This window comes from Rhinolophus sinicus, chromosome 12 (assembly GCF_057876585.1).
Source record: "Rhinolophus sinicus isolate RSI-liver-muscle chromosome 12, RSI-T2T, whole genome shotgun sequence".
NCBI lineage: Eukaryota > Metazoa > Chordata > Mammalia > Chiroptera > Rhinolophidae > Rhinolophus > Rhinolophus sinicus.
In genome coordinates, this window is record NC_142512.1 from 1,978,112 (window position 1) to 2,005,322 (window position 27,211).

General features: G+C 39.2%; 1 protein-coding gene and 1 long non-coding RNA gene across 2 annotated transcripts; both read right to left on the bottom strand.

Moving 5' to 3' along the window:
- Positions 1–1,216: 1,216 nt before the first annotated feature.
- On the bottom strand, positions 1,217–11,841 carry LOC148756421 (uncharacterized). Its single transcript, XR_016022827.1, has 4 exons — positions 11,805–11,841; positions 6,456–6,506; positions 3,798–3,831; positions 1,217–1,263 (listed from the first exon to the last, which is right to left on the bottom strand). It is a non-coding gene; the product is annotated as an uncharacterized LOC148756421 (long non-coding RNA).
- An 8,980-nt stretch (positions 11,842–20,821) lies between these two features.
- On the bottom strand, positions 20,822–25,106 carry LOC148756422 (ankyrin repeat domain-containing protein 26-like). Its single transcript, XM_088788968.1, has 3 exons — positions 24,761–25,106; positions 21,164–21,278; positions 20,822–21,001 (listed from the first exon to the last, which is right to left on the bottom strand). The coding sequence occupies exons 1-3, from the start codon at positions 25,009–25,011 to the stop codon at positions 20,822–20,824; spliced, it is 546 nt and encodes a 181-aa protein (XP_088645094.1). The 5' UTR covers positions 25,012–25,106.
- Between the last annotated feature and the right edge of the window lie 2,105 nt (positions 25,107–27,211).

The following is a 27,211-nucleotide window of genomic DNA, read 5'->3' on the forward strand; positions in this document are numbered from 1 at the left end:
ATTTCACTTATTTGTGATATCTAAAAAAAAAAGTTTACATAGAAAAGAGAAACAAACTCTTAAGTGCAGAGAACTAACTGATCGTTGCCCAGTTCGAGGATTGTTGGGGGAATGCTTGAAAAGGTAAAAGGATTAAGGAGTATAAATTGACAGATATAAAATAGTTATGAACATGTCAGTTACAGTACAAAAAATATAGTAAATAAGATTGTAACAACTAAGTATGCTGTCAGGGATACCAGACTAATCGGGGTACCAGTTTATACATTATATGAATGCCTAACCACTATGCTGTACACCTGAAGTTGACATAATATTCAATGTCAACTCTAACATAAATGAAAAACTTTACATTTAAAAAACAAAAAAATTTCTGAAAATTGGTATATTACTATATGGTTCTTAAGAATGTCTGCTTCTAAAATTGGTTATTATTTTATGCAAAACATGTACTCCTCAATTAGAGGAAGACATTTAAATATAGTCATAATGCAATGATTTAGAACATAGTGGAATCCCTTTACAATATGGGGTTTAAGAAAGAGAACTTGAATTCTAAATTGTCACAATTTCTACTATTATTTTAGCCTAAATTATGAACCCAGTATATCTGAAACTTATACAAAATATTATTCAATTTCAACTGAATATAACTAAAAAGCACAAGAAAACAAAATAGAGAAAACACTGGCTCCTAACAACTATATGATACCAAAATACAAAGTGTAACAAAAAAAGAAGTGTATGTTATATGCTATATAGTTTTAAAACTGAAAGGTACCAGGAAGATTACATGACTATGACAATATGTAATTGAATCCATCAAAGATTTCATTTAGGCACGAGTATTATGAAAGTCATGTTGGAATAATGTAAAAGATATATTAAGAATCCTAATCCGTAACCAAATTGCATATCTCCATCACTGTGGGATACCTCCCAATATAATTGTCCTATCACTATATATTTCCCAGACCCTTCTTTTTTACAGCTCCCATGTTCAATACTTCCTAAAGTTAAAAAAAAAAAAAGCCTCAAATGCTCACATGTCATAAAATGGTTCACGCTGACCAATTTTCCATTACAAACATAAAACAATGATAGGTGGACCACTACTAAATTTTACAAGTAAGTGCTACACAAAACTAAATTCAGAGCAAAATAGTTAATTCCACAAAGGAGCATTTTACCTCGGTATCTACACTGAAGAGTCCATCAGTTGATATAGACGTTGAATCATTAGTGCCAGGTTTGCGGGTAAGACTTTAGGGTGAAGATACACAAAAAAATAAGTGAGTTCATTTCTTTACAAAACCAACAAAAAAAGTAAAAGGTCAGCTATTTCCATATTAAATGAAGTTTCTTGCTTGATTTAATTAAAATGTGGACTCTGTTTTAGACAAGCTATTAGTTATCTATTTCTGCCTCCAACACTCCCAACTCATGCAATATTTAATGAAGATACACACTAAGTTTCCATAACAAAGAATGACAGCCAATTTATTGTCAATGCCTGAGATTACTTTGCTTTCACCACAAGTCCTGAGGCTGAATTGAAAACCCAATTAATAGCTGATATTACTGGAACCTGAACTGGGACAAAACCGATGACCTAAATCAAGGTAGAAAGATACACTGTCCCTTCTCCATTGTCTGTCCCTGGTTCAAGGACTAATCTGTGTCAGTCTAAAATAGCAATCTTGGTTCTTTAACATAGAAAGCAGTTACTAAACTTACCCTATTCCTTCTTTTCACTCAAAAACACTACGGTGAGTTCCCTGAAGTGTTTATAATGTTTGCAAGTTACACGTACAAAAGTTCAAGAACAAATATGTATGTTTTTAGCCTTCCCACTCCCAGATCACTTGTCCTCACAGCGTCCTGGCAATCTCCAACCTTGAAAATTTTAGCCTACGAAGGCATAGACTCCTGAAACAAGAATGGGCTCAAATGACCCACAGTAGGAGTTCTCTATTTCCCTGTTCCTGGAAAATAAGCTAAATGGAGCCTCAGTCATCCACGCCCAACACAGGCATGTTACCACCTACCCAAGTCCATTACTGTTTTCACAATCAGTCCTCCCTCTGCCCAACACTCCATATATATGGGAAGGACATCAGCGCGTTGGGAAAAGAGGTGGAGGTGACGAGACACCTGCCTTGGGCCATAGATCTATGTAGTTCGGCAATCTCCAGTGCCTTAGGACTCGAGGGGACATAAGCCCACCTCCCTAAGTTGGGGTTCAGGTGGATGATACCACATTCTTATTTGCTATAAAGAGAATGTTTCCAGGGGCTCAGATACTTTAATATGTTTTCATAAATTCTTAAATTAGGCTGGTTCCTCCAATTCAAGAAACAGAAAAGCAGCAACCTGTACAGAATGTCCTTGAAAACCTTATGTTAATCTGCTTTTTCAGAAAACTACCAACATCCTTTGTCCTTCCTTCTTGTAATATCTCTTTAAATTGTCATAGCCTACTATTCTCATCTCTTTTCCCTTATCTGATCTCTATTCTAAAAGCCTTATTCCTATCCCAACCAGTATTGTTCCTTTTAAAACTTGGATTCCCTTGCTAATTCCAGTCTTATCCTCTTCCACTGCATTCACTAGACCTTTCCATTATTAAAACACTCACCTAAAGGATGATAAAGAAGGACGTGTACTGGGCTTAGAAACCTACACTGAATCTCATTTCATCACTCACTGTACTCAAATAAGTCACAGAATCGCTTGGAGTTTCAAACTTTCCATGTGAATAACCACTTGACCAAAACATTCATGGCAGAATGAAGAACTGCTGGGTGTTTTGAATAATTAATTGCTAACATTCGTTAAAACCCTGGAATTCTATGTACTTTTGATTCCGTCTAGAAAAATGGAGAATACTTAGCTAGCAGAAGTGGAATAAAACAACAGATCAACAACAACAAAAACCCCTGAGAACAGCAGAGAAAAAGTATAAAATGAAGAAGACTCATGGAAGAAGGAAGAAAGACTTTAGGAAAAAAAAGAAAAAAAAACTTCCTAGAACAAGGGAAAGGTATCAGCCAGAAGGGAAACAAAGGCTGGGGATTCTGTAAGTAGAGAAATCAATTAGAAATACCCTCTCAATTTGTGCTGAATTAACACAACATGGTCTATACCGAGATGTTCTTCACTTACAGAACAAAGATTCGTCCCAAGAAGGTACATCGCATTATACCTGAAAACACTTGCCTGATTAGGTCTTGCTTATGTACAGCCTGTGGTTCTGTGGCCACAGCTAACTGAGACCTGGCCTAAACACTGATGGTAAAAAGAAGGCTCTCGTGACTGCTGAAATTGTCAAGTACATTAAGACAAGAGCTTGGGCTAACTGGGCTTGGTAGGAAACTTCTAAATCAGCGTTAACACATCACTAAACGGGACTCTCTGAGTCCACCTGACTTGCACCTGAACCTTGAATCCACGCCAGCCCAGGCACTTCTCAGTACAGGCTGAGGGACAAGAGAACGGACTTGGAAGCCAAGCAGACTGAAGGTCACATCACAGGTCAGCCACTTGGTAACTATGGAACCAGGAGTCAATTAATACACGTCCCGGAACCACACTCGTCTAATGAATAAAAACTAGGCTGAACAGCACAGCTACTGTGCACAGCTACTGTGCACAGCTACTGTGCCGAGGACCTGAGACAACCAACGTTAGGCACATAGTATAGGGTCTCGCCCAGAGCAGAACACTCAGTAAAGGTTACTCGCTTCTCTCTGCACTCTCAGTTAACATGTGAGTTTGAAAAATCCATAAAAACCTACCTGCTTGAAGGGTCTCCTTCAGAACACTCATCCACTATTAAAGAAAAAATTCAAATACATTGTAAATTTACAATAGAAAAACACAGAACTTTAAAACTATCAGACTGAAGTTATGGAAAATATTTCTTTGGGACAACCCCTGAAGACTATAGTAAAGTGAATATTAATGATATGATTGGTAGGAAATTAATATATGAAGAACTTCTACTTCTTCTCCTATATGTGTGTGTGTGTGTGTGTGTGTGTGTGTGTGTGTGTGTGTATTCATATATACGTACACATAAAAACACATATACAGGTACATATATGTGTGCATGAAAGTATATATTTATATCAAATGAAAGAAAAAAGAACGGGATGTGCAAAAATGGGATAGCTACAAGTCAAGTGCTACTTGCAATGATTGTAATCCTAACCAAACCCATCAGAGTGAACGAAAACGGTATCAGTAGTAAAATTATTGTCATAAACTAACAAGGGCAAATTTAAATAGCATGATTTTTCTGGACTTCTGTCATGAAGAGCACTTAGAAGACTTGTTTTGCTCGTACACAGTACCGCTTGTGCCGCTCTTCAGTCAAGGGTGTTCAGTTTAGGATGAAACACCCCGTCATTAGCAGCTTAGTCAAGAGGCAGTCTACTTTGCAGCGGCAAACACAGGAAACAGATGCTTTCTCGCCATCTCTCCAATTGCAGGGTAAGTATGAAAGACGTTGTGATTCCAGTTTTATCAAGTGTAACCTCTGAGATTGTTCCCTCCATTGCTAGAGAGTCTATCTTGTCCTACCTTATAGAGCAGGAAGGTCCAAAGAGTTATTGCTGTGCAGCAAGCAGCGTGTGATGCCATTTTTGTCAGCCCTCCCCATAGTGGCAAATGTGTATAGATAGCGTGTTTTTTTAGCTTGTAAGTCATATGTCACCAGATTCTCAGCCAGTGAATAAGAGCAACCAAACAAAAACCCCCCGAAAGACAGAGAAGTTATCTTGAATAACTACATTCAATGACCCTGGAGTTTTAATTTTTTAAACATTCGAAAAGTTGGCCACTGTATAATTCCAACTATACGATATTCAGAAAAAAGCAAAACTAGAGAGGCAGTAAAAAAACAAGTGGTTTCCAGAGGTTGGGGAGAGGAGAGGGCTGAGGAAACGCCACAGAGGGTATCTAGGAGTGAATCTATTCTGTGTGATACTGGAAGGATGGAGACGTCCTTATACGTTTGTCAAACCCCACAGATTGTACAACAGCAAGAGTGAACTCTAATGTAAAGTGTGGGCTGTGAGTGGTAATGTTGAGTCAGTGCAGTTCATCGATCATCGTAAAAGTACCACTCGGGTGCAGGGTGTCAACAGTGAGGGAGGCTCTGTGTGTACAGGGACACGGGCTTTGAGGGGACTTTCTGTACTCTTCACTCAATTTTGCCCTGAACCTAAACCTGCTCTAATAACGAAGGCTTACTAATTAAAGAAAAAGAAAAAGTTTTCTACTGAACCTGCTATTAGCAGATATGAACACATTAATGCTATTTTCAAAACACAGTCACCTTGAAAATGAACATAAAGATCCAGTATCAGAATATGATTATTCACCCAACTGAATGAAGCATATGAAACTCCATAAACAAAGCAAATCATTTTTGGAATACTTACACAAGAAAATAACTGATAAATGTGAATGAACATCTCGCTTTATCATGGTGTATAGATGTAGTGCCAAGTGAATCAAAATGGAATCATCCCCACACTTAAAGGACAACTTTTATTCTAATTTTAAACCAGAAAGCATTATGCTGATTTTATTGAAAATCTATACTGAAACATTAATCACACAAAAAGATTATAATTGCCATGGTTATTGCCATAGTAATGTATGTACAAACACCTGTGAAATACTCACCAAAAGGCAAAAAAGTAACCAGCATTGCAATTTTTAATGGATGATACAACTGAAACCATTACCAAGGCGCGTCACCATATTACTTGCTGTTAATATTTTAAGCAACACCCAAAATTAAGTCAGGCCTATAACTGTTGTGCAGAAAAGATTTCACACAGCAGGCCTGACTGCTATCCTTTGAAAGTCCTACTTGGACGGCTGGCCCTTGTCTGGTGTCTGGAAACCTGCATATGGGGAGGGTTCCCGCCATTCCCTAACTAAGTGTGGCTCACGGTGCCTGAACTGCTTGTACAAACAAGGTGGTTAATGCTGAACACTCGCTTTCCTTCTGGGAATCAGGAATGTTGGTACTTGCTAGGGGGACGCTGCCTATGTGACTGGCGTGCCATGAAAGCATTAGGCACTGAGTCTCATGAGACTGTGGTACCACTAGACAGCATTACACGGGTGGTGCCAGAATTTCACAGTGGAGGAATTAAGCACATCCTGCTAACTGCACAGGACATGAGTCTTGGAAACTTGCACCTGGTTCCCTCCAGACTCTGTCACATACACCTTTTCTCTCTGCTGATTTTGCTTTCACTGTAATAAATCACAGGTGTGAGCACTACTACAGGATGAGGCCTGTAAAGTGCTCTAGTGAATAACCAAACCTAACTGTGGTGTTAAGAACCTCTAATAAATTGCATTATATGAATTTTTCATTCTTTGGGTGGATGTTTTCTGCATGACTAAGGTCAGAAGGAGATTTTGCAGATTACCTGTCGATAAATTTGTTTTCCTTGATTCTTCTTTTGCAGATTCCTGTAGAGCTGGACATATTTGAATAAAGGCGTAAAGGGGATAAACGGAATGATGTCAGAAAATACTGTAAAACAAGCAACCGTCCTATTTTAATCAGAATAAAAAATAGAACATCCTAATGGCAACATCTTGAATCAGTTCCTAGAGAGAAAATGGAGAGATCTCATTGTCAATTTTCTGCAACTAGGCAGAAAACTGTTTTTATAATAGTTATGAATCGGTCAAGTCACTGGGATAATTACAGAAAAACATATAACTATCACTTGTAGTATAATAATGTGCACTGATAATAGAGTTCCTTTGGTTTCTAAGCTTCTTTATTTCTTATAAAACTAAAAACATAGCTCTCGTATGAAAAGGCAGTGGTTAACAGAATAAGTGAAAAATGGAACAAAAAGTGATATCCAACATGGAGGATGAGTTACCCATGGATGTACCAGGAAACTCAACGTTCAGAGAAAAAAGTGTCTTCCCTGTTGACCTGCTGCTCTTCTCTCTCCATCTGATAATGTCCTAGTCACTCTTCTCATGTCCCATTGAAATGCTAGTGCACAATCTGGAAACCTAGGAATCATCTGAGTTTCTCACTCCCCACTAACTTTTTACATGCAATCATCACTAATCCGTATTAACCATAACACTCTCCAGGCTCTACTTTCTTTTGCCACAGCCACTGCCCTAGTCAAACAGGGGCTCTGAGCAGATGGCTTTCGCTGGGGAAAAAAATGAAACACCACCGCCTGTTATTGTTACTTCCTAAATGAACAGGATTTCTTTTCAGCAAAACAAATGAGAAAGACATAAGCCAGCAAAGACCAACATATTAAATTGAATAAATTAACCTTCCTGACTTTTTTTTTCCATTCATAATGGATGGGTGAAAACATCACAGTGGACTGATACTAGTCCAAGGAAGTAAAAGCTTCCTTTGTCTGCCAGTTATTTTTAGGCGCTTTTCTTCAATCTATCCTCTATGCGAGGGGCCAGCAAACTGCAACCTGCCATCAGCTTCTGTAAGTAAAGCTTACTGCAGCACAGTCTTGCCCATTCACGTGGCCCACGACTGCTTTCACACCATAATGGCAGATTTGAGTAGGTATGACGGAGACCATATGGCCTCAAATCAGGCCCTTTACAGAATAAGCTTGCTGGTCCCCGCTTTATACCACAACCAGAGTGTCCGAATGCCACCTCATCTTGTTCCTCGTCTGCTCAAAACTCTCCCATGATCCCTGCAGTAACCACTGCTGAGTCCCTGCCCACTTGCCATTTCTTCGTCTTCATTCTCCCTGGAGAACCACAACTCTGTGTGGATATTTCCTGTGCCAATACACAAAGAACATGGCCTCTCTCCAGCTCCACAAAGAAAAATGATTATACTGAGCTAATCAGTGACTGCTTTACCACTAACTGGTGTGGGAACCAGCCTGTGCCGCACCCCAGCCTGTAAATGTTAAGGGATCTACGGGCAGCCTCTCAGTTTTCTTCCTATTTAAAAGAATCACATAGCTGAACATCACTGATTATCAGGGCAACTCAAATCAAAACCACAGTGCAGCACCACCTCATAACTGTCAGGTGGCTATCATCAACATGGCCCCATATGACAAATGTCGGCAAGGAAGTGGAGGAAAGGGAAAACAGAGCCGGCACTGTTTTGGGATTTGTAAATTGTTATATTCACTGTGGGAAACAGTATGGAGATTCCTCAAAAAATTAAAACTAGAACTGCCATGAGACCCTGTAATTCTACTTCTGGGTATTTGTCCAAAGAAAACCAAAGCACTAATTTGAAAAGATATCTGCACCTCTATGTTCGCTGCAGCAGTCTATATAATAGCCAGGATACGGAAGCAACGTAGGTGACCTTCGAGAGATGAATGGATGAAAAGGATTTGATATGTGTGTCTGTGGGGGGGGTGTGGACAGTAATACTATAACTGATATTAGAATAATTAACTCATCCATAATATAACTGATATAATAATAACTCATCCACAAAAGATGAAATCTTGCCCTTTGCAACAATATGGAAGTTCTTAGAGGTATTATGTGAAGTGAAAGAAGACAGAGAAAGACAAATACCTCATCATCTCATTTATATGTGGAACCTAAAAAAGCAGAACAAACAAACCAGAAACAGACCCATAGCTACTATGAAGCAACTTGATTGTTCCCAGGTGAGAGGGAGTTGAAGCGATGAATGAAAAAGAAAGTGAAAGAGAAGTACAAACTGCCAGTGATGAAACATCTAAGCCACAGGGATGTAGTTAACAGCACAGGGAAAATATCAATAATATTGCAGTCACTTTGAAGGGTGATAGATGCTTACAGACATATTGTGGTGATCACCTCGCAAGGTATATCAATGTCAAATCACTATGTTGTACACCTGAACTGGTATAATGTTGTATGCCAACTATATATTAATAAAACATAAAAAGACAATAGAAACACCTACAGAAACGCAGTACTTCAGACTTTGGATATGGTAATGTGAGAATATGATGCTTGGAGCCATTGCTAATTAACCAGCAGGCAAATGAGACTTAAACAAAACACTGACGACCTCACAACTGAAACAGGGATAACATCAGGGATCCTGATGGCATCACAGACCCACCAAAACCATCCTGGTTCCTCCTGTTGCAACCACTGCTAATTAGGTCACCTATTACCTGCAGCTAAAACATTCTAACTAATATATTTCCCAAGGCCTGCAGGATAAGAGCTACTCCTTTCTCTAGAACTAAAGACTTTCCTAAGCTTCCCTTACCTAGGTATTCACCACCTTCTCAACCATTCCCACAGCACGCTTTTTATAGCATCAAAACTGAACTGCTCATAAATCCTGCAGAGTTCACTGTGTATCTTAGCCTATGTCTGCAGTTCCTTCTGCCAAACCTGTACTCTTGGTTATTGGTTCCCCTGCCCAACATGGTCCTTCTGCCTCTTTATCTGGACAACTCCCACTCACGCTGCATACTTCCCTTAAATCCTACCCAGATTTTTATAACCGAAATCGTCATCATGGACATCAAGTGTCTGGCCCACGAGGTCTGAACAATTAGGTTCACGAACTCATCCTAGAAAAAGTGCTGCATACCTCACTGCTGAAGATCACTATGGTCACCTTTGAAGTACACCCCTTGGGAAGCTCTGCACCAACGCCAGCACCTAGTCTACTCTGTGAAGCAATTTTGGAACTCTTTACCTAGAATGGCCATCAGAGCTGTTGTCGTATTACCCTTGATATCCTGAATGTCATCAAAATGTGTTCCTTTTAGTATTTCCTTTATCTTCAGGTAAAGAAGGAAGTCATTGGGGGCCAGATCAGGTGAGTAGGGTGGTTGTGTCAATACAGTTATTTGTTTACTGGCTAAAACCTCTCTCACAGATGGTGCCATGTGAGCTGATGCGATGCCATCATGCAACAGCCATGAATAGAGGGCCAAATGTTGAGGTTGTTTTCTTCTAACATTTAATGGGTTTGCTCTGCTTCTCACAGGCAGCCAATGATGTTGACTCACAATTCGATGAATTTTTGCAATGCTTTCCTCAGTTCTGGTCGTTACTGGCCACCGTGACGTCTCTTCATCAGTGACACAATCTTTCCCCTCAGAAAAATGTTTAATCCATTTGTACACGGCCGTTTTCTTCATGACATTATCTCCATGAACCTGGACTAACATACTATCCCTGATTTCACTTCCACTCTTGCCAAGTGTAGCACGAAATTTAATGTTTGGTCATAGCTCTAATTCAAGCTCAGACAGCCTCGCAATGCACACAAAAACATGCAACAACAATAATGAGTGCCACTCAGCGAGACACTGCCACACATCTACACGAACGCAACTATGAGACACCGGTATACCAAGGTTATGAAACCTTACTGAGCTGTTTGTACAGTGCTGCCAATGTAAGTGCACGGTGGCAAGTTCTCGAACTTAAATGTCAGATCTCATACTACACACCCAATGAAAAACAGTAATGATAATGATGAGCTCTCAGTGGGCCCTGGCACCTAGTAAGCACTGTGTAAAGTACAGTAAATAATAGAAATGACAATGATAAGAACAAGCTCTTGGAGGGTAGGGACGTGGTTTTAAAACGCTTGTCTTCTGCAACATCAAAATGACACTTAGTACCTAAAAGACACCTGAAGGTTACATAGCAAACTGCTGCAGAGGCAAATAAATAAGTGAATGAAAACATTGCCCTTGAAAATTCTGTTTGAAGAAACTAAGAAATAAACCAGGGACAGCTCTAAAGTATTAGGGGCACAATAAGGACAAATTCCGTTTCATCTGTGTGTTTCCTATAACTTGCAAAACCACCGACACAAGCGCTTTGATAGAGGTCCACTAAGTTAAAGGGGTCCTCGGACATTTCAGATTGCACAATGCACAAGGTGCCACATCCAGTGAGTAAATAGCGTTTTTGTCATTGTGAAACTTTTCTGTACTTTTATTATAATTGTTAGAGTCCTAAGTTAGGCTATGGGAACATTTATTATGATTATCTTTTGACTAATGGCTACGGAGCATCTTGTTCTAGAGAAATTACACTGTCATGGCAACTATCCAACTAACAGAAGAAAACATCTTCTTCTAATGAGGTCAACACGTCTCACTCTGTTTTGACTTATGAGGAAAAAAGGTGATAATAGTGAGACCTTGGTGGCATATCCACATGGAAAATAACCATGCTTCTCAACAAGGCACAGCTTTACTGACTTGTAATAGGAGATACCTTTCAAAAACAGTCTCACTGCCCTTCCTTCACACTGGCTAAGTTTTGCAGTTCTTATTGTTTGCCATTTGTTTATGGGACTAGGAAGGTATTGTGGAGCTCCCAGTGTGAGTTACATTACGGTGAGACAAACCACTATGTAGTAACAAGAATTCATTCACTACATGTAATCCATTTGCTGGAAAATTTAAACAAATTTTCATGTTTACAACAAGTCCAACTTGTTGCAAGGTGATGATACAAGAAACATACAACATAGTAACTTAAAAATCGTTTTTCTTATTGACAAAAATATCATATGGAATTGTAGAGGTCATGACTAGATCAATGAGTTTCTTTTCACACAATACTCTCTCAGATTTTAAATTACCTACAATTAACTTTTATAATAATTCTGAATGCTAGACTATTAAGAAAAACATTAACTAAGAAAGAAAAAATATACATGCAATATACACATTTTTTAACAGCTCTTTCAATAGCAAAACTTTCTTAGTCTTACTGTATGTCTGGTAGGACCACAAAGAATACTTCACCATTAGGAGTCTTACCTCGACTGTTCTTGTCAGAAGATTTTTTGCATGTTTCTCTTTTAAAATCAGAAATTAGTTTGGCGTTGCTATGTATAAAAGAGGTGATAATATTACTGTCTTAATACTGACACGAAAACATTTATCAAAACATGGATTTCTCAGAGTATTTCAGGTAATGTCTGAGTTAATATAAAACTTGAATTATCCCATACGCTTCACTTTTGTAAGTTCTAAAGGCAAACAAATAAACAAAAACTCATAGACATAGACAACAGTTCAGTGGTTATGAGAGTAAGGGGAAGAGAGGATAGTAGAAAAGGGTAAAGGGGGTCAAATACATGGTGACAGAAGGAGAACTGACTCTGGGTGGTCAAAACACAATGTGATGTATAGAAAATATATTAAAGAATTGTACATTTGAAACCTATGTAATTTTGCTAATCATTGTGACCCCTACAAATTTAAGTTAAAAAAAAACAAAAAAAAACATGGTAAGTTGTACAAAATTTTTCTTAAGCATGTGATTAAAGAAGACAAAAAAGCAAGGTGAACCAGTCATGTTGAGGGCAGTATAGCTCAGTCAGTTAGTTAGAGTTAGCAGGGGCAAGTGTCGTGAACTCAGAAATCCTAGTTCCATAGTCCACAAGATCCATTTTCGGAGACGTCACTGCTGTTTGGCTCAGAGTTCTCTCTACAAACCAAGCATCTCACTGCCTTATTGTACAGGTTGTCAGAGGATCAAACAGATAATACAGCAAAATGGTAAGCCAATGGAATAAGTTTTTTTGAGCTTTAGATTTGACATTATTTTGCAATTCCAAATAAACCTAATGTGTGCTTTTCATACGTTCTAGCTAATATTCAAATGTTGCAGTTTACAGAAAATGTTTTCAATTTTGGTTATTAGCTACTCTTTCTTTGTGGTTTGTAATTCAGTACATCTCAGCTATTATATAATTTGTAATTAAATGCATTTAGAAATATTTTCCCTCAATAAGTCAGATAACATAATTGCCCCCTATTATCGTAGCTAATCACACCAGTGGCAGAAAACTTATAGAAGCCTAGATCTGGCTTGGACTACTTCTGTCTCATGTTTACCTCCTGAAACTCTGAACTATCAGAACTTTCCAACCTTCCTAGGCATCCGCAGTTGACTTGGAAGATATAACACATGCACACTCATGAGGCATGGAAGGGGTGCAGCTATTCTAACACCAAGTAACCTCCTTTAGATCCAGAGCTTTCTGTGTACTGGCTTCCATGTCAGGCACAACTTTAAATATTCTGAAACCTGAGGCAGAGTCAAGTCACTTGAGAGATTTTCATTATTTTGGAAAACAGATCACTGAGCCTCATCTCAACTAAGGAATCGCAGGCAAGTTAGTGCCTACTACTCTGGGAAAGGCGTTATGGGACCTTCCAGGACCTAAGGAAAGATACTCCATGGGACAGCAAGTGGCCTTGGGGTACAGATCTGGTAACAAAGGAGAAAGGAAAGTCTGATCTTTTCCTGCAGCATTACTGGCACCTCTCTGACAGCTCAGAACGTTGCAACTAACATGTGCTAGCAGAGGACACAACAAGACACTCAAAAGGGTAAGTCATCACGAGGTCTGGGCTGAGATGTGGGCCCCGCATAGGTTTTCAGTGTTGGGGAAGGGTGTGTGTGGCTAAAGCTAGAAGTCCAAGCTCCCGCGACAGGGTGCTGGTGCTCTGGAATAGGGGCTGAGAATGTAAGCAAGCCCATGTGTGTCGAGTAAAAAATATCATCACTTGGAATTCCAAGTGTGGGAAACCATGAACACCGAGGACTCGGGATCAGCAAGGGCACCTGGGAGCACAGGTAGTCATGACCACAGGACCCGTTTCTATAGCAACCGTGCAGCAACACAATCAATGGAAGCCAATGAATGACCAGAATGACCTTCCTTCCCTCTCCATCTGACTTGTGAAAGAGGATGGTCCCCCTTGGCCTTAGGGAACACTTTGGCTTCTTGAAAAATTCAAGGGGGGAGCACAGCCGATAGCCTCCATAAAGTAGAGAATTTCCTGCTAAACTGTACATTTTACACCCCCAAATAACTAGTTGGAAAAGTCAGAGAAGAAACATTATTGGTACCTGACACACAGGGGTTATGCTTGGGATGAAATGGAGAACGTTGGGATCCCTAAAGATAAAGGTCTTCAAAGTTGTGTGATAAGGAATCTGTCCCTTTGCTACGTCTTACACGTCTGACCGGTTGTTTGGTTTCTGGCTGAGGATGTCTACTAACTCACTGCCATTCCCCCACTGCCTGAGCCCAGTTATGAAGTCTCACCTGTTACCTAAGAAGTAACAGTTAAAGTGTTTTGAAGCTCAGTTTGGTGATAACTAGCATTTCAATGTAAACACTTACGCCTCAAAACCTCTAATAATCCCATGGTCTTCTGCAGTCCATCCAATGCAATCTCGAGCAAAGACATCAACACCTGCCTGAAGCAGAAGCACGACTGTATTTGAGGATGCATACTTTACAGCAAGTATGAGGGCCGTTCTGAAATAACAGAGAGATCACTTCACCCTTAGGAACTTTAAGTTATGTAAACAGCACCAGTGATAGTCTTTACTGAGTTCAATATATTGCTTGTCTGTATAGAATCGACCATTTACACGCTTAAGAGTTCATCTTTTAAATTATGTCCAAGGCTACAATCAAGGAACAAAAGAACATACAAACAAAAAAGCCTCTTGCCCCACTTAGGTACTACCTAGAAGTTGCTAATTTAAAGTTCTTTAATAGACAAGTAACTCTGCTGAGGTCACTTATCTGAAGGAGGTGAAGATTTCAATCAAGAATTCCTGTTTCTTCCTAGTCTTATATATGGTGCATCCAAAGTCAGCCAGAAGTCACGTAAGTTAAAGCTACTTGGCAGGCTCAAAACAATAATATTAGTAATAATTCTAGTAATTTTGTCATCGTTCAGTTAATGGTGCTCATAGCATGTGCCGGGCACTGAATCACATGCCAGGTCATGACCCACGACCATCCTTGAAGGAGATATTATTTCCCTCGTTTCCACATCGGGAAACATGTGTGGTGATGACAGTAACGTTCCTATGGTCACACACGTGACACGTAGGAAAGCTGAGCATTGAACCCAGTCCTGAATGAACTGAAAGCCCATCTCTTTTCTTATCACCCATCCATGGCTTGTCTTCATTAAAGAAAAAGTTTATTCGGTTAAATACCAATTAAAAATAGAAAACAAACAACATCAAAATAGACTAGAAATGAAGAAGGATAAAAACTGAGGACTGTCTGGTAGTAGTAATTCACAGTCGCTTAGGGAAAACCCTACAACATCACCATTCCTTGAAGAAAACAATGTAAAGCAGAGTCATCCGAACAACAAATCAACTCCTATTTACATTTAATGTGTATCTTTTAATGAAAACTGAATACACAGTAGAGGTTAAAAAAAATGTCAGAGAGACTAAATCTAATATTGCATCAGAAACTAAGTTAGAGTCCATACTATACAAAACTAGTAACATTACTGTGAAAACCCTTTAGCTAACATAATACCACGTGACCAAAAACTACAATGACAAATGACATCAGTCGATATCATAAATGAATATGAATCCTGCAGGATATGCTTCTTCTGTTCACCAGTCAGAATAATTGCTTTTCTTCCTAAATGATGACGTGCTGATATTGATAACTTTGTAATTATAGAATAATTGTCTTCTTATTAATTTAATCTTTGTGACTTGAGTGACTGTTACCACTCTAAAACAATACTGTTTTTTTTAAAAAAGAACAAACAACTGTACCTTTTCCACTTATCAACTGCATGTATGTTTGCATGTCTCTCGAGTAAAAATTCCACCATTTTCTGGCTGTTCTTATGCACAGCAACTAAAAGTGGTGTAAAATCAAACTGTAAAACAGAGAAAACAATTTATAGTTTAAAAAACTACATAGTTCTAAATTGAATTTGAAAACTCATAAAAGATCCTCTAAACTTGAACATACACTAGAGAAAGTAAATACAAAGTAGCCCTCTGTGCTGTCATCTGCGGCTCTTCCCTTTAAAATACCCTCCTCCTTCCTCTCCAACAGATGAACTTCACCTCACTCTCCAGAGCTCCCTTCAAACACTGACAGTCCTGGTTCCAAGAATCTGTGCTCCTATCACAGTCTCTATCACACTAGACTGCAGTTATTTTATCGTTCCCCGTCTGAACCCGGAGCTTTCTGAGGGCAGGGGCTATTCTTCACCCCTGTATCTCCAAGCTCGAAAACATAGACACAAATGCTTTAAGTCGTTTTATTGAATTGATAACCTAAATAACTATTTCTGGGGTAGTGTTTGTTACATTGTATTCCAAAGAATATGTACTTTACCAGAAATCATTTACTGTGCCCCAGTAGGAAGATTCCAGAAAGATCACCTGTGTTTGAGAAGTATTATAAAACTGTGCTCTATATGCCCATTACTAAAGAAGTGTTTCAGGCTGCTTAATCCCGATCTGACAATACTTTTCTGTGGCAAACGTTAACGTCTGAAACATCATAGAATATTAGGGATACAATTTGGAGAGTTTTCCAACAGAGGTGAAGGTTTTCTGCAGCTTATACAAACTTGCTTGCTTCTCTTCTATCAGTGTTCTCAGTATCCCAAATGTCAACTTCAGGCTCTCCTGCTCCAAAAGGGTCACTAAGGAAATGGATTCTAAATTAAAAAGAGTTAGGCTTCAAATGATCTTTGATTGCTTATCACTAAATGGTCCATGGGTTTTCTCCAATTGTGAGACAATAAGTTTTTATCTTAGCTGTTGATAAACTCAATATGAAATTGCATTTCAGTTACAATGATAATCTTGGGACCCCAATGCCTACCTACTTTTTGAAAAAATCTGTTTTTATTTTGGTTCTAGTTTAATTTCTATTTAAAATTATTGTATAACTCACGCAAAATATAAATCAGAAATAAAATATCATGGCTTCTCAGTTAACGTTTTAATACTGATCTACATGGATTATTTTTAGCATAACGAAAGCGACTAAACCACTTGCATGTTTAAGGAACTATGTTGAGGAGGAAGGTGGAATACTGTCTAGAATATGCGTAACATCTACAATTATACCCATAAGACTTAAAGACATTTCAATGGGTATGATTATTTATAGGACGTATAATGAAAAAGACGGTCTTTTTAATTTATTTTTATTTTTTTTAAAGAAAAACAACTTAGGAATTCCAGCTTGAAAAACTCACTATCATTCTAAGGAGATTAATATAAAATACATATAATAAACCAATATAGAATGTCTTGAAAATCTTGAAATGTTTATCAAAATATTCTGTAAAAGAGGAATCGCACACTCCAGTGCTTCCGGAGGCAAAGAAGGTGACCCAAATAAGTGAAGAACCCCGGTGGGGACAGCAGCACACTAGAGAACACATGTCTCATAAAGAGGCACAGCCTCGCCACAGGACACCCAACTGTAGTCGGGAGTCAAGGGGACCAGGCTGGATTCTTTAAGAGAAGCTTGACATCCTTATTTCTTCATGAGTCTCCAAAACTTTCCATGTTGACTCAACATACGTAGGGAAAGTAAATATCTAGGAGCCACAATTAGTCTATAGCCATTTGGCATTTCATATTTGCTGTTTCCAAATGCTTGTGTCTAATGCGAATATTTGCACGTAAAATCTTTCCGGTTTTTAGTATCATATGCTTCATTAAAAAATGGGGCCCCAACATGCAATACAAGTGTCACTGAGACTCATACCCACTTCAAGAATTTTTCCAACTCTTATTCAAAGCACTATCTATTTTTATTTACTTTTTATAGATTGTTAATCCAATGGATAATTACACTATAGGACTCCTGACACTACATTAGTAACACTTCCCATCTGTATTAGTACTAACTTCATGGGATTTGATCTTTAAACCTACCATCGTGATTATGCCACGGTTGTATGAATGTCACAGACATACTGAGAGAGTTTATCACACACTTTGGATCATTGCAGCATCATTTACGGTGGCCAAGGAATGGAAACAACCGAACTGTCCTTCAACAGATGACTGGATAAAGAAGATGTAGTAAGTATACACAATGGAATATTACTCTACCATGGAAAAATGAAATGCTGCCATTTGGGGCAACACAGATCAGATAGATCATGAGATTATTATGCTATGTGACATAAATGAGACAAAAAAAAGTCGGGACCATATGATTTCACTCATATGTGAGATATGAAACTGAAAGCAACAGATGAACAAGACAAAGAACCAAAACTCATAGACACAGACAACAGTTTCGTGGTTACCAGAGGGTGAGGTGGGACAGTGGATAGTAGAGGAGGGTTCGGGGATAGTAGTAGAGTCAAATATATGGTGAAGGCAGGAGAACTGACTCTGGGTGGTGAACACATAATATGACATATAGATTACGCATTATAAAAATGTACACTTGAAACCTATTTAAATACAATAACCATTGTCATCCCAACAAATTTAATTAAAAAACAAAGAAAACTGGAGATTTACAGAACAACAGGTAAAAAAGTAGGTTCACAATTTCCTATTACTGCAGGAAAACCCTGCTTGCAGTAAGCATTTGTTGATCTCACAACCTGAGCACAAACAAACATGCAAAATTCTTAAAGGGCCCGATTCAACGCATCAGGGGACCACCCATCAGCAAATTTCTCAAGAATCCCTGAGCACCAGTGAATGACTGATGGCTGAAAGGGAAAACGTGTTCTTCTTTAAGCCAGTAGATACTGCCATTGATATTTCCTTCCACTTCTCGAGCCCAGAGGTACAGACAGTTCAAAAGTCAGGCGAAGAGTGTTGGGAAGGAGAGAGCCGAAGGAAAATCACCTCTCATACGCCACCTCTTCCAGAGATTTCTTAAGTATTTGAGATCTGCGATTTGATATGCTGCACTAGTAGTTCTTAACCAAGAGTTGTATCAGAATCTCAGGGAAGTCTTTCTAAATGACACATGTCCAGGCCTTATTAGCTTTACTCAGTCAAAACCTTCAGGGAAGAGCCTAGCTTGTAAGTGGCTGTAAATGTTTTGAAAGTTCCTAGGGTGGGTGTGGTTCGCCAGCACAAGTCTAGCCGAGAACTCGTCCAGTAGACGATCACTTCGGTCTCTTCTCTCGCCTATGTCGCCAATTTCCTCTGACATTGAGGATTAGGCCAAATAAAAGTGGAAGAGGCATGTCACTTATGAAAACCACACTTAATTTCCTGGGTAGGAGTGGCAACGGGATTAATAAACTCAAAATGCAACTTGATTTCCTTATTGCTAAACTCCTTACTTCTCATGGGACGTCTAGACTTCACAGCAGAGTTTAGACTCTTACCGAGGAGGCTCTTCCTGCCAGAAGAGGATGATACGTCACTTAATTATCTGTCCTTCCCTCGTTTCCCACTTAATTGCCACCTGTTCACTGCAATCTGGTGGATTCGGAGCCTTCCTCGTTGTGGTCTCAGGGAAGTTTACAACTCACTGACTCTCTCCCCCAAAGTAAGGATTGTTATCCCCCAACACTTAAGAGGACCTTGACTGAGCATATAAACTGAAGGAAAACTAAAATAAAAAACAACAACCTCATTTTAATAATTAAATTAATTGGGGTGACATTGGTTAGTAAAATTATGTTGGTTGCAAGTGTCATTTCTATAATACATCATCTGTGTATTGTATTGTGTGTTCACTATCAGAGTCAGTTCTCCTTCCATCACCATATATTTGACCCCCTTTTCTCTCTTCTTCCGACCCCTCCCCCCTTTACCCTCCGGTAAATATTGTACAGTTGTCTATGTCCATGAGTTTTTGAAAAACCTCTTCTTGTTATTTCCGCTCAAAAGTCAAATTTCCAAATTGCCCTGCATATTTCGGATTGTTATTTCCTTTCCATTTCCTTTTTCCCTCTTAGGCTTTGGCCAATGAGAGCTAAATCGCTTTATATAAATCACTTGTTTATAAATAGCAACTTGTCAACAGCAGGAAGATTTCTATGACATTGTAAAATGCCTTTGCTTGTTGGAGTTTTAAGGTAATGCCGATTTCAAAGACAAATTTTGCTTTCCTGCATTGTTTTGCCTTAATTGGAAAACAACTCGAACGTGAAAAAAACACTTAAAAAAGGAAGTGTTGCCTGTAACCAGTTGTGTTTTCACAACTAATTTGTCGTAAGTGCATAAAGGAGAGCTGTACCCTCTACTGCTACTTTAGAGGTATCATCATGTAAAGTGAAATTTCAGAAAATTAAGTTCCAACTGTTTGCATTCAGGGAACGCTTGAGCTTCCAAAGATGTAAAATTGACTTTTCCTGTGTCAACCAAGGGCGTTCCTGCTGGGTGGCAGTGGCCAGACGTGATGTATGTCCAGGAACAAAAAGGGGTGAACGCGTCCCCATCACCTGCTCCCTCTGTACACCTACAACCCGCCCAGCGTCTCCACGAGGCTGAGCAAGAGCCCCACTCCGAGGTGGAGACCCCAAGGGGGCCGTGGCTGGCAGAGTGGCTACGAGCACAGGCGCATGCCCTTGCTGGATGTCCAGACGTGACTGGCCCTCTTGCCCCAATCTTCAGAACCCCCGAGGCCTGGGCTGCTCAGGGCCTGTGTCCTGCTGCTTCCCCTCCCCACCTGCATACCCCCAGCTCCCCAGCGGGACCCAGGTTCCACTCCTCCACCCACCCACCCCCAGGAGCACCCATCTCCTAGGCCCTGCCCTGCAGCAGCCACCCCCACATACTTCCCTTCCCCCAGGCCTTCAGTCCTTGGTGGGCTCTGAGCCTGGCACCCACTCCTATGCAGTAACAGGACTGTTACAGGACAGAGCTGGGCCCTTTCTGTGGGCACCCCATTTCCCCTGCCTGACTTGGCTTTGGACTTGATTCTATGGCGACAGGGCCCGATGTACAGCATGCAGTATATATCGACTAGAAATAAAATGCTTGTGGCTGAAACACATGTATTACAAGTATTGTGTAAATACAGTCTGTGGATCTATACCTCATTGGTTGCTTCCATATCTGCCTGGTATTGCAGCAGCTGTTCAGCTATCGCAATGTTGTGCCCCATGGCCGCGTAGTGGAGAGCCGTGTTGCTACGGAAGTCCTTCATATTTGGGTCCGCTCCATGTTTTAGTAGGATTGTTGCACACTGCTCTTCCTGGCACTCCACGGCCTGTCAGGATTACGTCATTAAATAAACGGTAAATTTGGGGAATTCAAAGTAAGCATTCCACAAGTTTCCACCATTTGTTATAGTTAATTAAGATACATTCATTCTTATTCTAAATACTGAAATCAAATCCATCTCCTGTTGACAGAGCAGGCTACCACATACCTTCATTAGAGCCGTCCTGTTTTTGTTGTCACCGAAATTCATCTGGCATTTTTTCTCTGCTAGAAGAGTCACCACTTCCGGATGGCCAAAGGCGCAGGCCAAATGGAGAGCAGTCCTGTAAGGGTGAGAGGACATTTAGGACATTACAGGGCACTGTCTCAAACATGCAGTTCTGCACGCAATTGTAAACATGACGCACTACTCCAATGCCTTCAAACCCAACATGGAGTTTTCTTCTGCACAAAGGACAATATTCACGAGCTCTTGTTACTCGCCACACTAATGAAAGAGCAGCCTGTGTGACTACAGAGAGCATGACGTGGGGAATCAGCTCAACTCGGGTTTGCTCCTAATTGAACTACCACTTATTAGCTGTCCCTTAGCCTTTGTGTGCCTCCATTTCCTCATCAACAAAAGGGGCATAAAAACAGTAGTTAACATCACAGGACACTGTTGTTGGCTTAAATGGGAATCTATGCAAAGTGTTTACTTAGCTTCCTAGCACAAAACACACAGCTCAATAACTGTTTGGTAATATTATCAGAACTATTACCATCACTACTACTTTACAAGACAACATTTCAATTAAGTAAAATGATATCATTCTACCCACTTTGCAGCCATATTTTAAGGAGTAAGAAAGAACACTGCACTGCACTGGTTCTAAGATGCTTCTTTTTTCATATTTTAACACCTCTCACCCTGGAAGGTAATGTATAGTTCAGAACGCCTTGAAAGTATAGTTGGCAGCATTTAAATAATTTCTTACTGGTACTTACGAGAACGGGCATCCTACCTCCCGTGGTGCCCGACGTGAAGTGAAATAATGGAAACACACCAGACCTTCCGCAGTTCTCGTCATAAGTTGGCATCTAAGTAAATGTTCATTCTTAAGAACCTCATGGGGAAAGAGGACTAAAATCACAAAGTAATTCTTGTTTTGATTTTCAAGAAACTTGAAGCCAAAGGAGACTCAGGATTCAAGTGACTAGGGATGGCTCATTTCATTGACTGTTTAGATTCATAGATTATATGAAAATCGGATGATTTCCAATGATCAATATTCATATTTAATACTATTGTACACTAGCTAAACAGCAAGTTTAGTCACTGTTCACAATGTCCTAACTGTAGAAATCCTTTTGTTTGAAATGAGGGAGGAAAAGCTTCAATTGAGATTAGGTACTAATACTTCCATTTACAATTTTTTATTTTGCTCCTTCTAGGCAAGATAAAGTTTTTAAGGATGAAAAGGGCCTGAGAGACAGATTCTGAGAGTCCTGAGTAGACTGTGTCTGCTGCGTAACAGTTATTCAGGGTATATTTGATGAATGAATGGATTGGAAGAATGGATAACTAGAGCTGGAGAGTTCAATATTTTTAAACACAATTTTTATAGTAAAGCGGTACTTCTGCAATAGTAATGATCACTTATATGTGCTATTGTTGATTTCCATAAAGACAGAACCAAAATGATTAATCAAAAATTATTTAATATTATAGGTAATGAAGCTCTATATAATAAAAAAAAAAAGTAAGTGTATTTACAACTATACATATATGAACTTCTACAGGCACAGATAAAAAGACTGCCTTTACTTCTGAAGAGGCTAAAAGTTGCCAGAAAATACCAATCGTTAAAAAAATAAAAATAAAATGTAGAAAACAGACATTGTTTTAATCTATTTTAGTTGTTTACAAGATTCTTATTTCTGGGAATAATGAAATATTACCTGGGATTACTTTATTAATAATAAACTGTTACTAGAATTTCTGTATATGTTCAGTGTAGACATCAGATTTTTTAAAAAGGAAAATGTCACAGTACAAATACTCAGATATCAAGTTTGCACATATTTTTGGCTAAAATAACATCACAGTCTGTGTGTGTGTATAATCAAAGGAATGCTTTTCTCCTTTTCCGATCTACCAAAGTACATCTTTGCACGTACACATGTACGTATTTTCCATACCACCTTCAACTGTCTCAGGTAATTCCATCCTACGGATGCACTGCAATTTATTTACGAAATCCGTTGATGTGAGTTCTTCACAATACATTGATATTGTAAGCAGTGCTGAGAAAAACAAATTGTATGTGATTTATCTAATTATTTCATAAAGATATTTTAGTACTTGGAATTGATGGGTAAAGGGAATATACATTTTTAAATGTGGTACTTATCACCAAACTGCCTGTTTGAAAAGTCAGAAGCAACTTAAATTTGAAGCAGCAGTACAAATACCACAGCTCCTCATCTTCTCAACCTTTGAGGATGGAAAAGAAGTTTTCATTTTTCTTTCAACTTTAATTCCTTTATTTTACCTGGGACACTAAATATTGGTCACTGAAAGATACACAGAAAGAACTTGGTCCAATTCAAAATTCGAGTGCTTTTTTTGGTTGTTTTCAGAGACTTCGCTATAAAACAAAGATACACTTTTTCTCTGATATACGTATGCCGTACATGATTTGGAAGTACATTTTCTTTTACTTTATTATTTTCTGATATACAGAGACTTTTCGTTTCTTATATTGCTCAACCAACCTTCTGAACTCTTGCTTTTGAAGTCTTTGCCAACATAAAAAGTCTATAAATAGGCATTTCTGTTTTCTTCTGGTACTTTCCCCATTTCATATATTTATAATTTTTAATCTATAGTACATCTGGAACTTATTTTTGTGATATGAAAATCTAACGAATTTCCCCCAAATAATTAACAGGTATTTCTCCATCATTCACGAGGAATTCATCTTTTCTACTAACGTGAAATGTCACCACTACCCAGCTCTAGCATCCGACATATATTAGGGTGTTTGGGCATTTTCTGCTATATTCCAATCATTTATCTCTCTTTTCAGCTCTTAGTAAGGAAATTGTGGCAATAGAGCACCTGTTGACACCTAGAAGGGCAAATCTTTGTCTACTATACAAAATGATCCTTAATTTTATCACTCCAATCAAAGAGACTACATGTGCAGCCCAAAACTTTTAAAACCCTGCGAGTTTAGTCGGCTTATGTAAAACATAACTAGAGGCAGAGCACAGACGGTGAGAAAACAAGTGTTCCTAGACTGACCACAGCATCTGCCACTGGAAGCTTCCCTTCTAAGGCCCCTCAATAGACACCACACATACCTGGGTGTGCACTGATGTAAAACGGACACTGGGTTTTAGCTGAACTTTTAGCCCACAAGTTGCTCTATTATGGGAATTCGTTTTCTCACTATGCACTTTTCTATAGTATTTAACAATATGGTCTCAAACTGTGCACATCAAAACTAAAATGCTGTATATACTTCTTTGCATCTCTATTATTGATATTTAGTTAAATTTCTTTAAAATTGTCAGTAAAGTGCTTTATAAGGGGAATTATGAGTGACGGGTCCTTGAGATTTTGTTCCTGGTGCTCACAAAGTCGGCCTGGGCACTGGCCCCCAGGTAAGGTCCCACCCGCGAGGGAACCCAGCACAGCCCCTGGGTGACAGGAGGGCTGAGCTCCACCTGGATGAGCCGGGCGGGTGAGCCCCTCTCCCAGGTCCCCCCAGCCTCCTCCGGGCCCGCCCGTGGCCACTGGCCTCGCAGTCCTTCTCACCTCTTCTTCCTGTCTCTGTCATTCAATGTCTCTGGATGGAGCGAGAGAAGCCTCTGCACTTCTGATACGTCGCCCCTGTAGGCAGCTTTGTGGATTTCTTGGAGGTCTCTGCCTCGGATGCGGCACCTGGACTCCAAGGAGATGCCATCTCCAGTCTCAGGCTGCCGGCCAACATCACCGCTCTGTGGTCTCTTTCTGAAAACCGAGCGGGACCTGACCTTCGGAGGCCCGAAGCCAAAAAGCTTCTTCATGGCCAAGCCTAAGGGCTTCAGAACCTCCTCGGCACTTCTCACGCTTTTTTTCTCCCGAGCCCAACCAACAGCAGACTCTAGAGCAACCAACTCCCTGTCGCCACAATATCCCAGCAGCGAGGTAGGCAGTTTGGAATCTCTCAGCCCAGAATGGCTGTAACCAAGCAACGGTGCAGGTCAGAGGCTGACGTCATTGTGCATGCGCACAGAAGCCCGGTGGCCAAGGTCAGGGGCACCCAGAGCTCACGTGCAAGGCCCAGGCGTCGCAAGTTTCAGAGATTGCTCGTGGGCAGCGCTGAGTTCCATTCAGACCTTGGTGGGCGTTGGCCCAGTCTTTTGCTGGGTCGTATGAGCAAAACGTAATAGAAAAATTCATTTCCTGAATTAAGAAAGCAGACATGTAACAGGCAGAGAACTTGGGGGAAGCAAAAAAACAAAAAACAAAAAAAAACTTTACCCTAAATCTGAAATCTATTAATTTCGATGTATAAAATAGAAAAGTATTTAAAAGCTTGATTCCCAGAGATAGCTCTTTTGCATTTTGAAATGTTTTATTTTCAACCTCAGTATCTATCACCTTAGATCAAATAAGCTACTTAAAAAATTGGAGTATACTTCGTACTTATCCACTTTTTGAATAAGGCCTGTGAAACTAGAAATCTCTCTTTTCAGTATATATGTTAAGAGAGAAAGGATATTTGCTCCTTTTGCTTCAGGATTTCACCAATTTCTTCAGTCTTGAATGGCCAGAAAAGATCCACCTTTCCAATCCTTTAGTGGGTACTATAGTCATTTGTCAATTTATGACAACTGGACCAGTATTATAGCCGATCTTTGATTTTCAAACACTTTTTTAAAAACCCACCTTAAATTTGTCACTTAAATCCTTCTATTGTCTTTCCAAAGGCGAGTTTGCATTAGGTTAATGTGTACAATGATTTTGCCAATATTTGAGTATTTAATCATCTTTTTGTCCTTATAAAACTGAGTGGGAAATATAAAAATGAATTTACCAATACCCAGAAGCATAGATCATACAGACATAATACAATTATTAAACTTAGACATGATTAGACATTCTAAGAAACATCCTTACGTCAAGTGAAACAAATTAAAGAAAATATGTAAATCATTAGAAATAAGTCATGGAAGATTATAGCTGAAAATTGAGGATAAACCAGTAATAGCTTTGACAACTTTCTTAGGATGAAAGCCTTACATTATAACACGTTAAGGCTACTATTAAGTTTTTGTGCTTTTAAGTTGCATATACATTTGAACCTAAAATGCTATGAACTAGTAATCACTTCTCCTTAATCACTACGTAAGTTTGACATCTAGTGGAAAAAGTATCTACTATTTTTCTAATCTACCATTTCAGAAGGAAAGAGTCCAATTTTAGCTGTTGCATTTTTCTGAGTTTTCAGAAATAGATTCCAGCAGAGAAAGACTGTTTCTGATGCTCGGGAGAATATTTTGGCCCTTTGTCACAAGCACTGAGTGCAAGTTTTCGGTAGTGCTTCTATACATCATGTACCTCCTAAGTAGTGTACATAGCTGTTTCCAAGTGCAGACATTTTTCCATCTTTGAAACTTAGCAAGTTACGATTCTACATGACAAAATATTTCACTCTAGATGAAGAGTATTTTTCAGATTTTATACGTTATGCTTGAATGGAGTATTATTTTCCTTGTACTTCCAATGTGCATTATTATGCAAAAGCTCAACTTACATTTTCTTTCAATCTGGGGCTTTGCTATGCATTCTTTTAGAGGTGTATTTTGATGAACTAAAGTTTGTAAAGTTTTGAAATCCCGTTTTTCTCCTCTTTCTCCTCCTTCTCCATCTTCTCCTCCTCTTCCCCTTCGTTCTCCATTTTTGGTTAGAGCTCTCTGTGTCTTCTCTAAGAAAATTTTGCCTTTTCCAAGATTACAAAAAAATTCATCCCTGTGCTGTTCTCTAAATAGATACCGTGTTTCCCTGAAAATAAGACCTAGCTGGACAATCAGTTGTAATGCGTCATTAGGAGCAAAAATTAATATAAGACCCAGTCTTATGTTACTGTAATGTAAGACAGGGTCTTATATAACATAATGTAATATACTATAATACCCAGTCTTATATCAATTTTTGCTCCAATACATGCAATAGAGCTGGTTGTCCGGCTAGGTCTAATTTTGGGTGAAACACGGTAGTTTT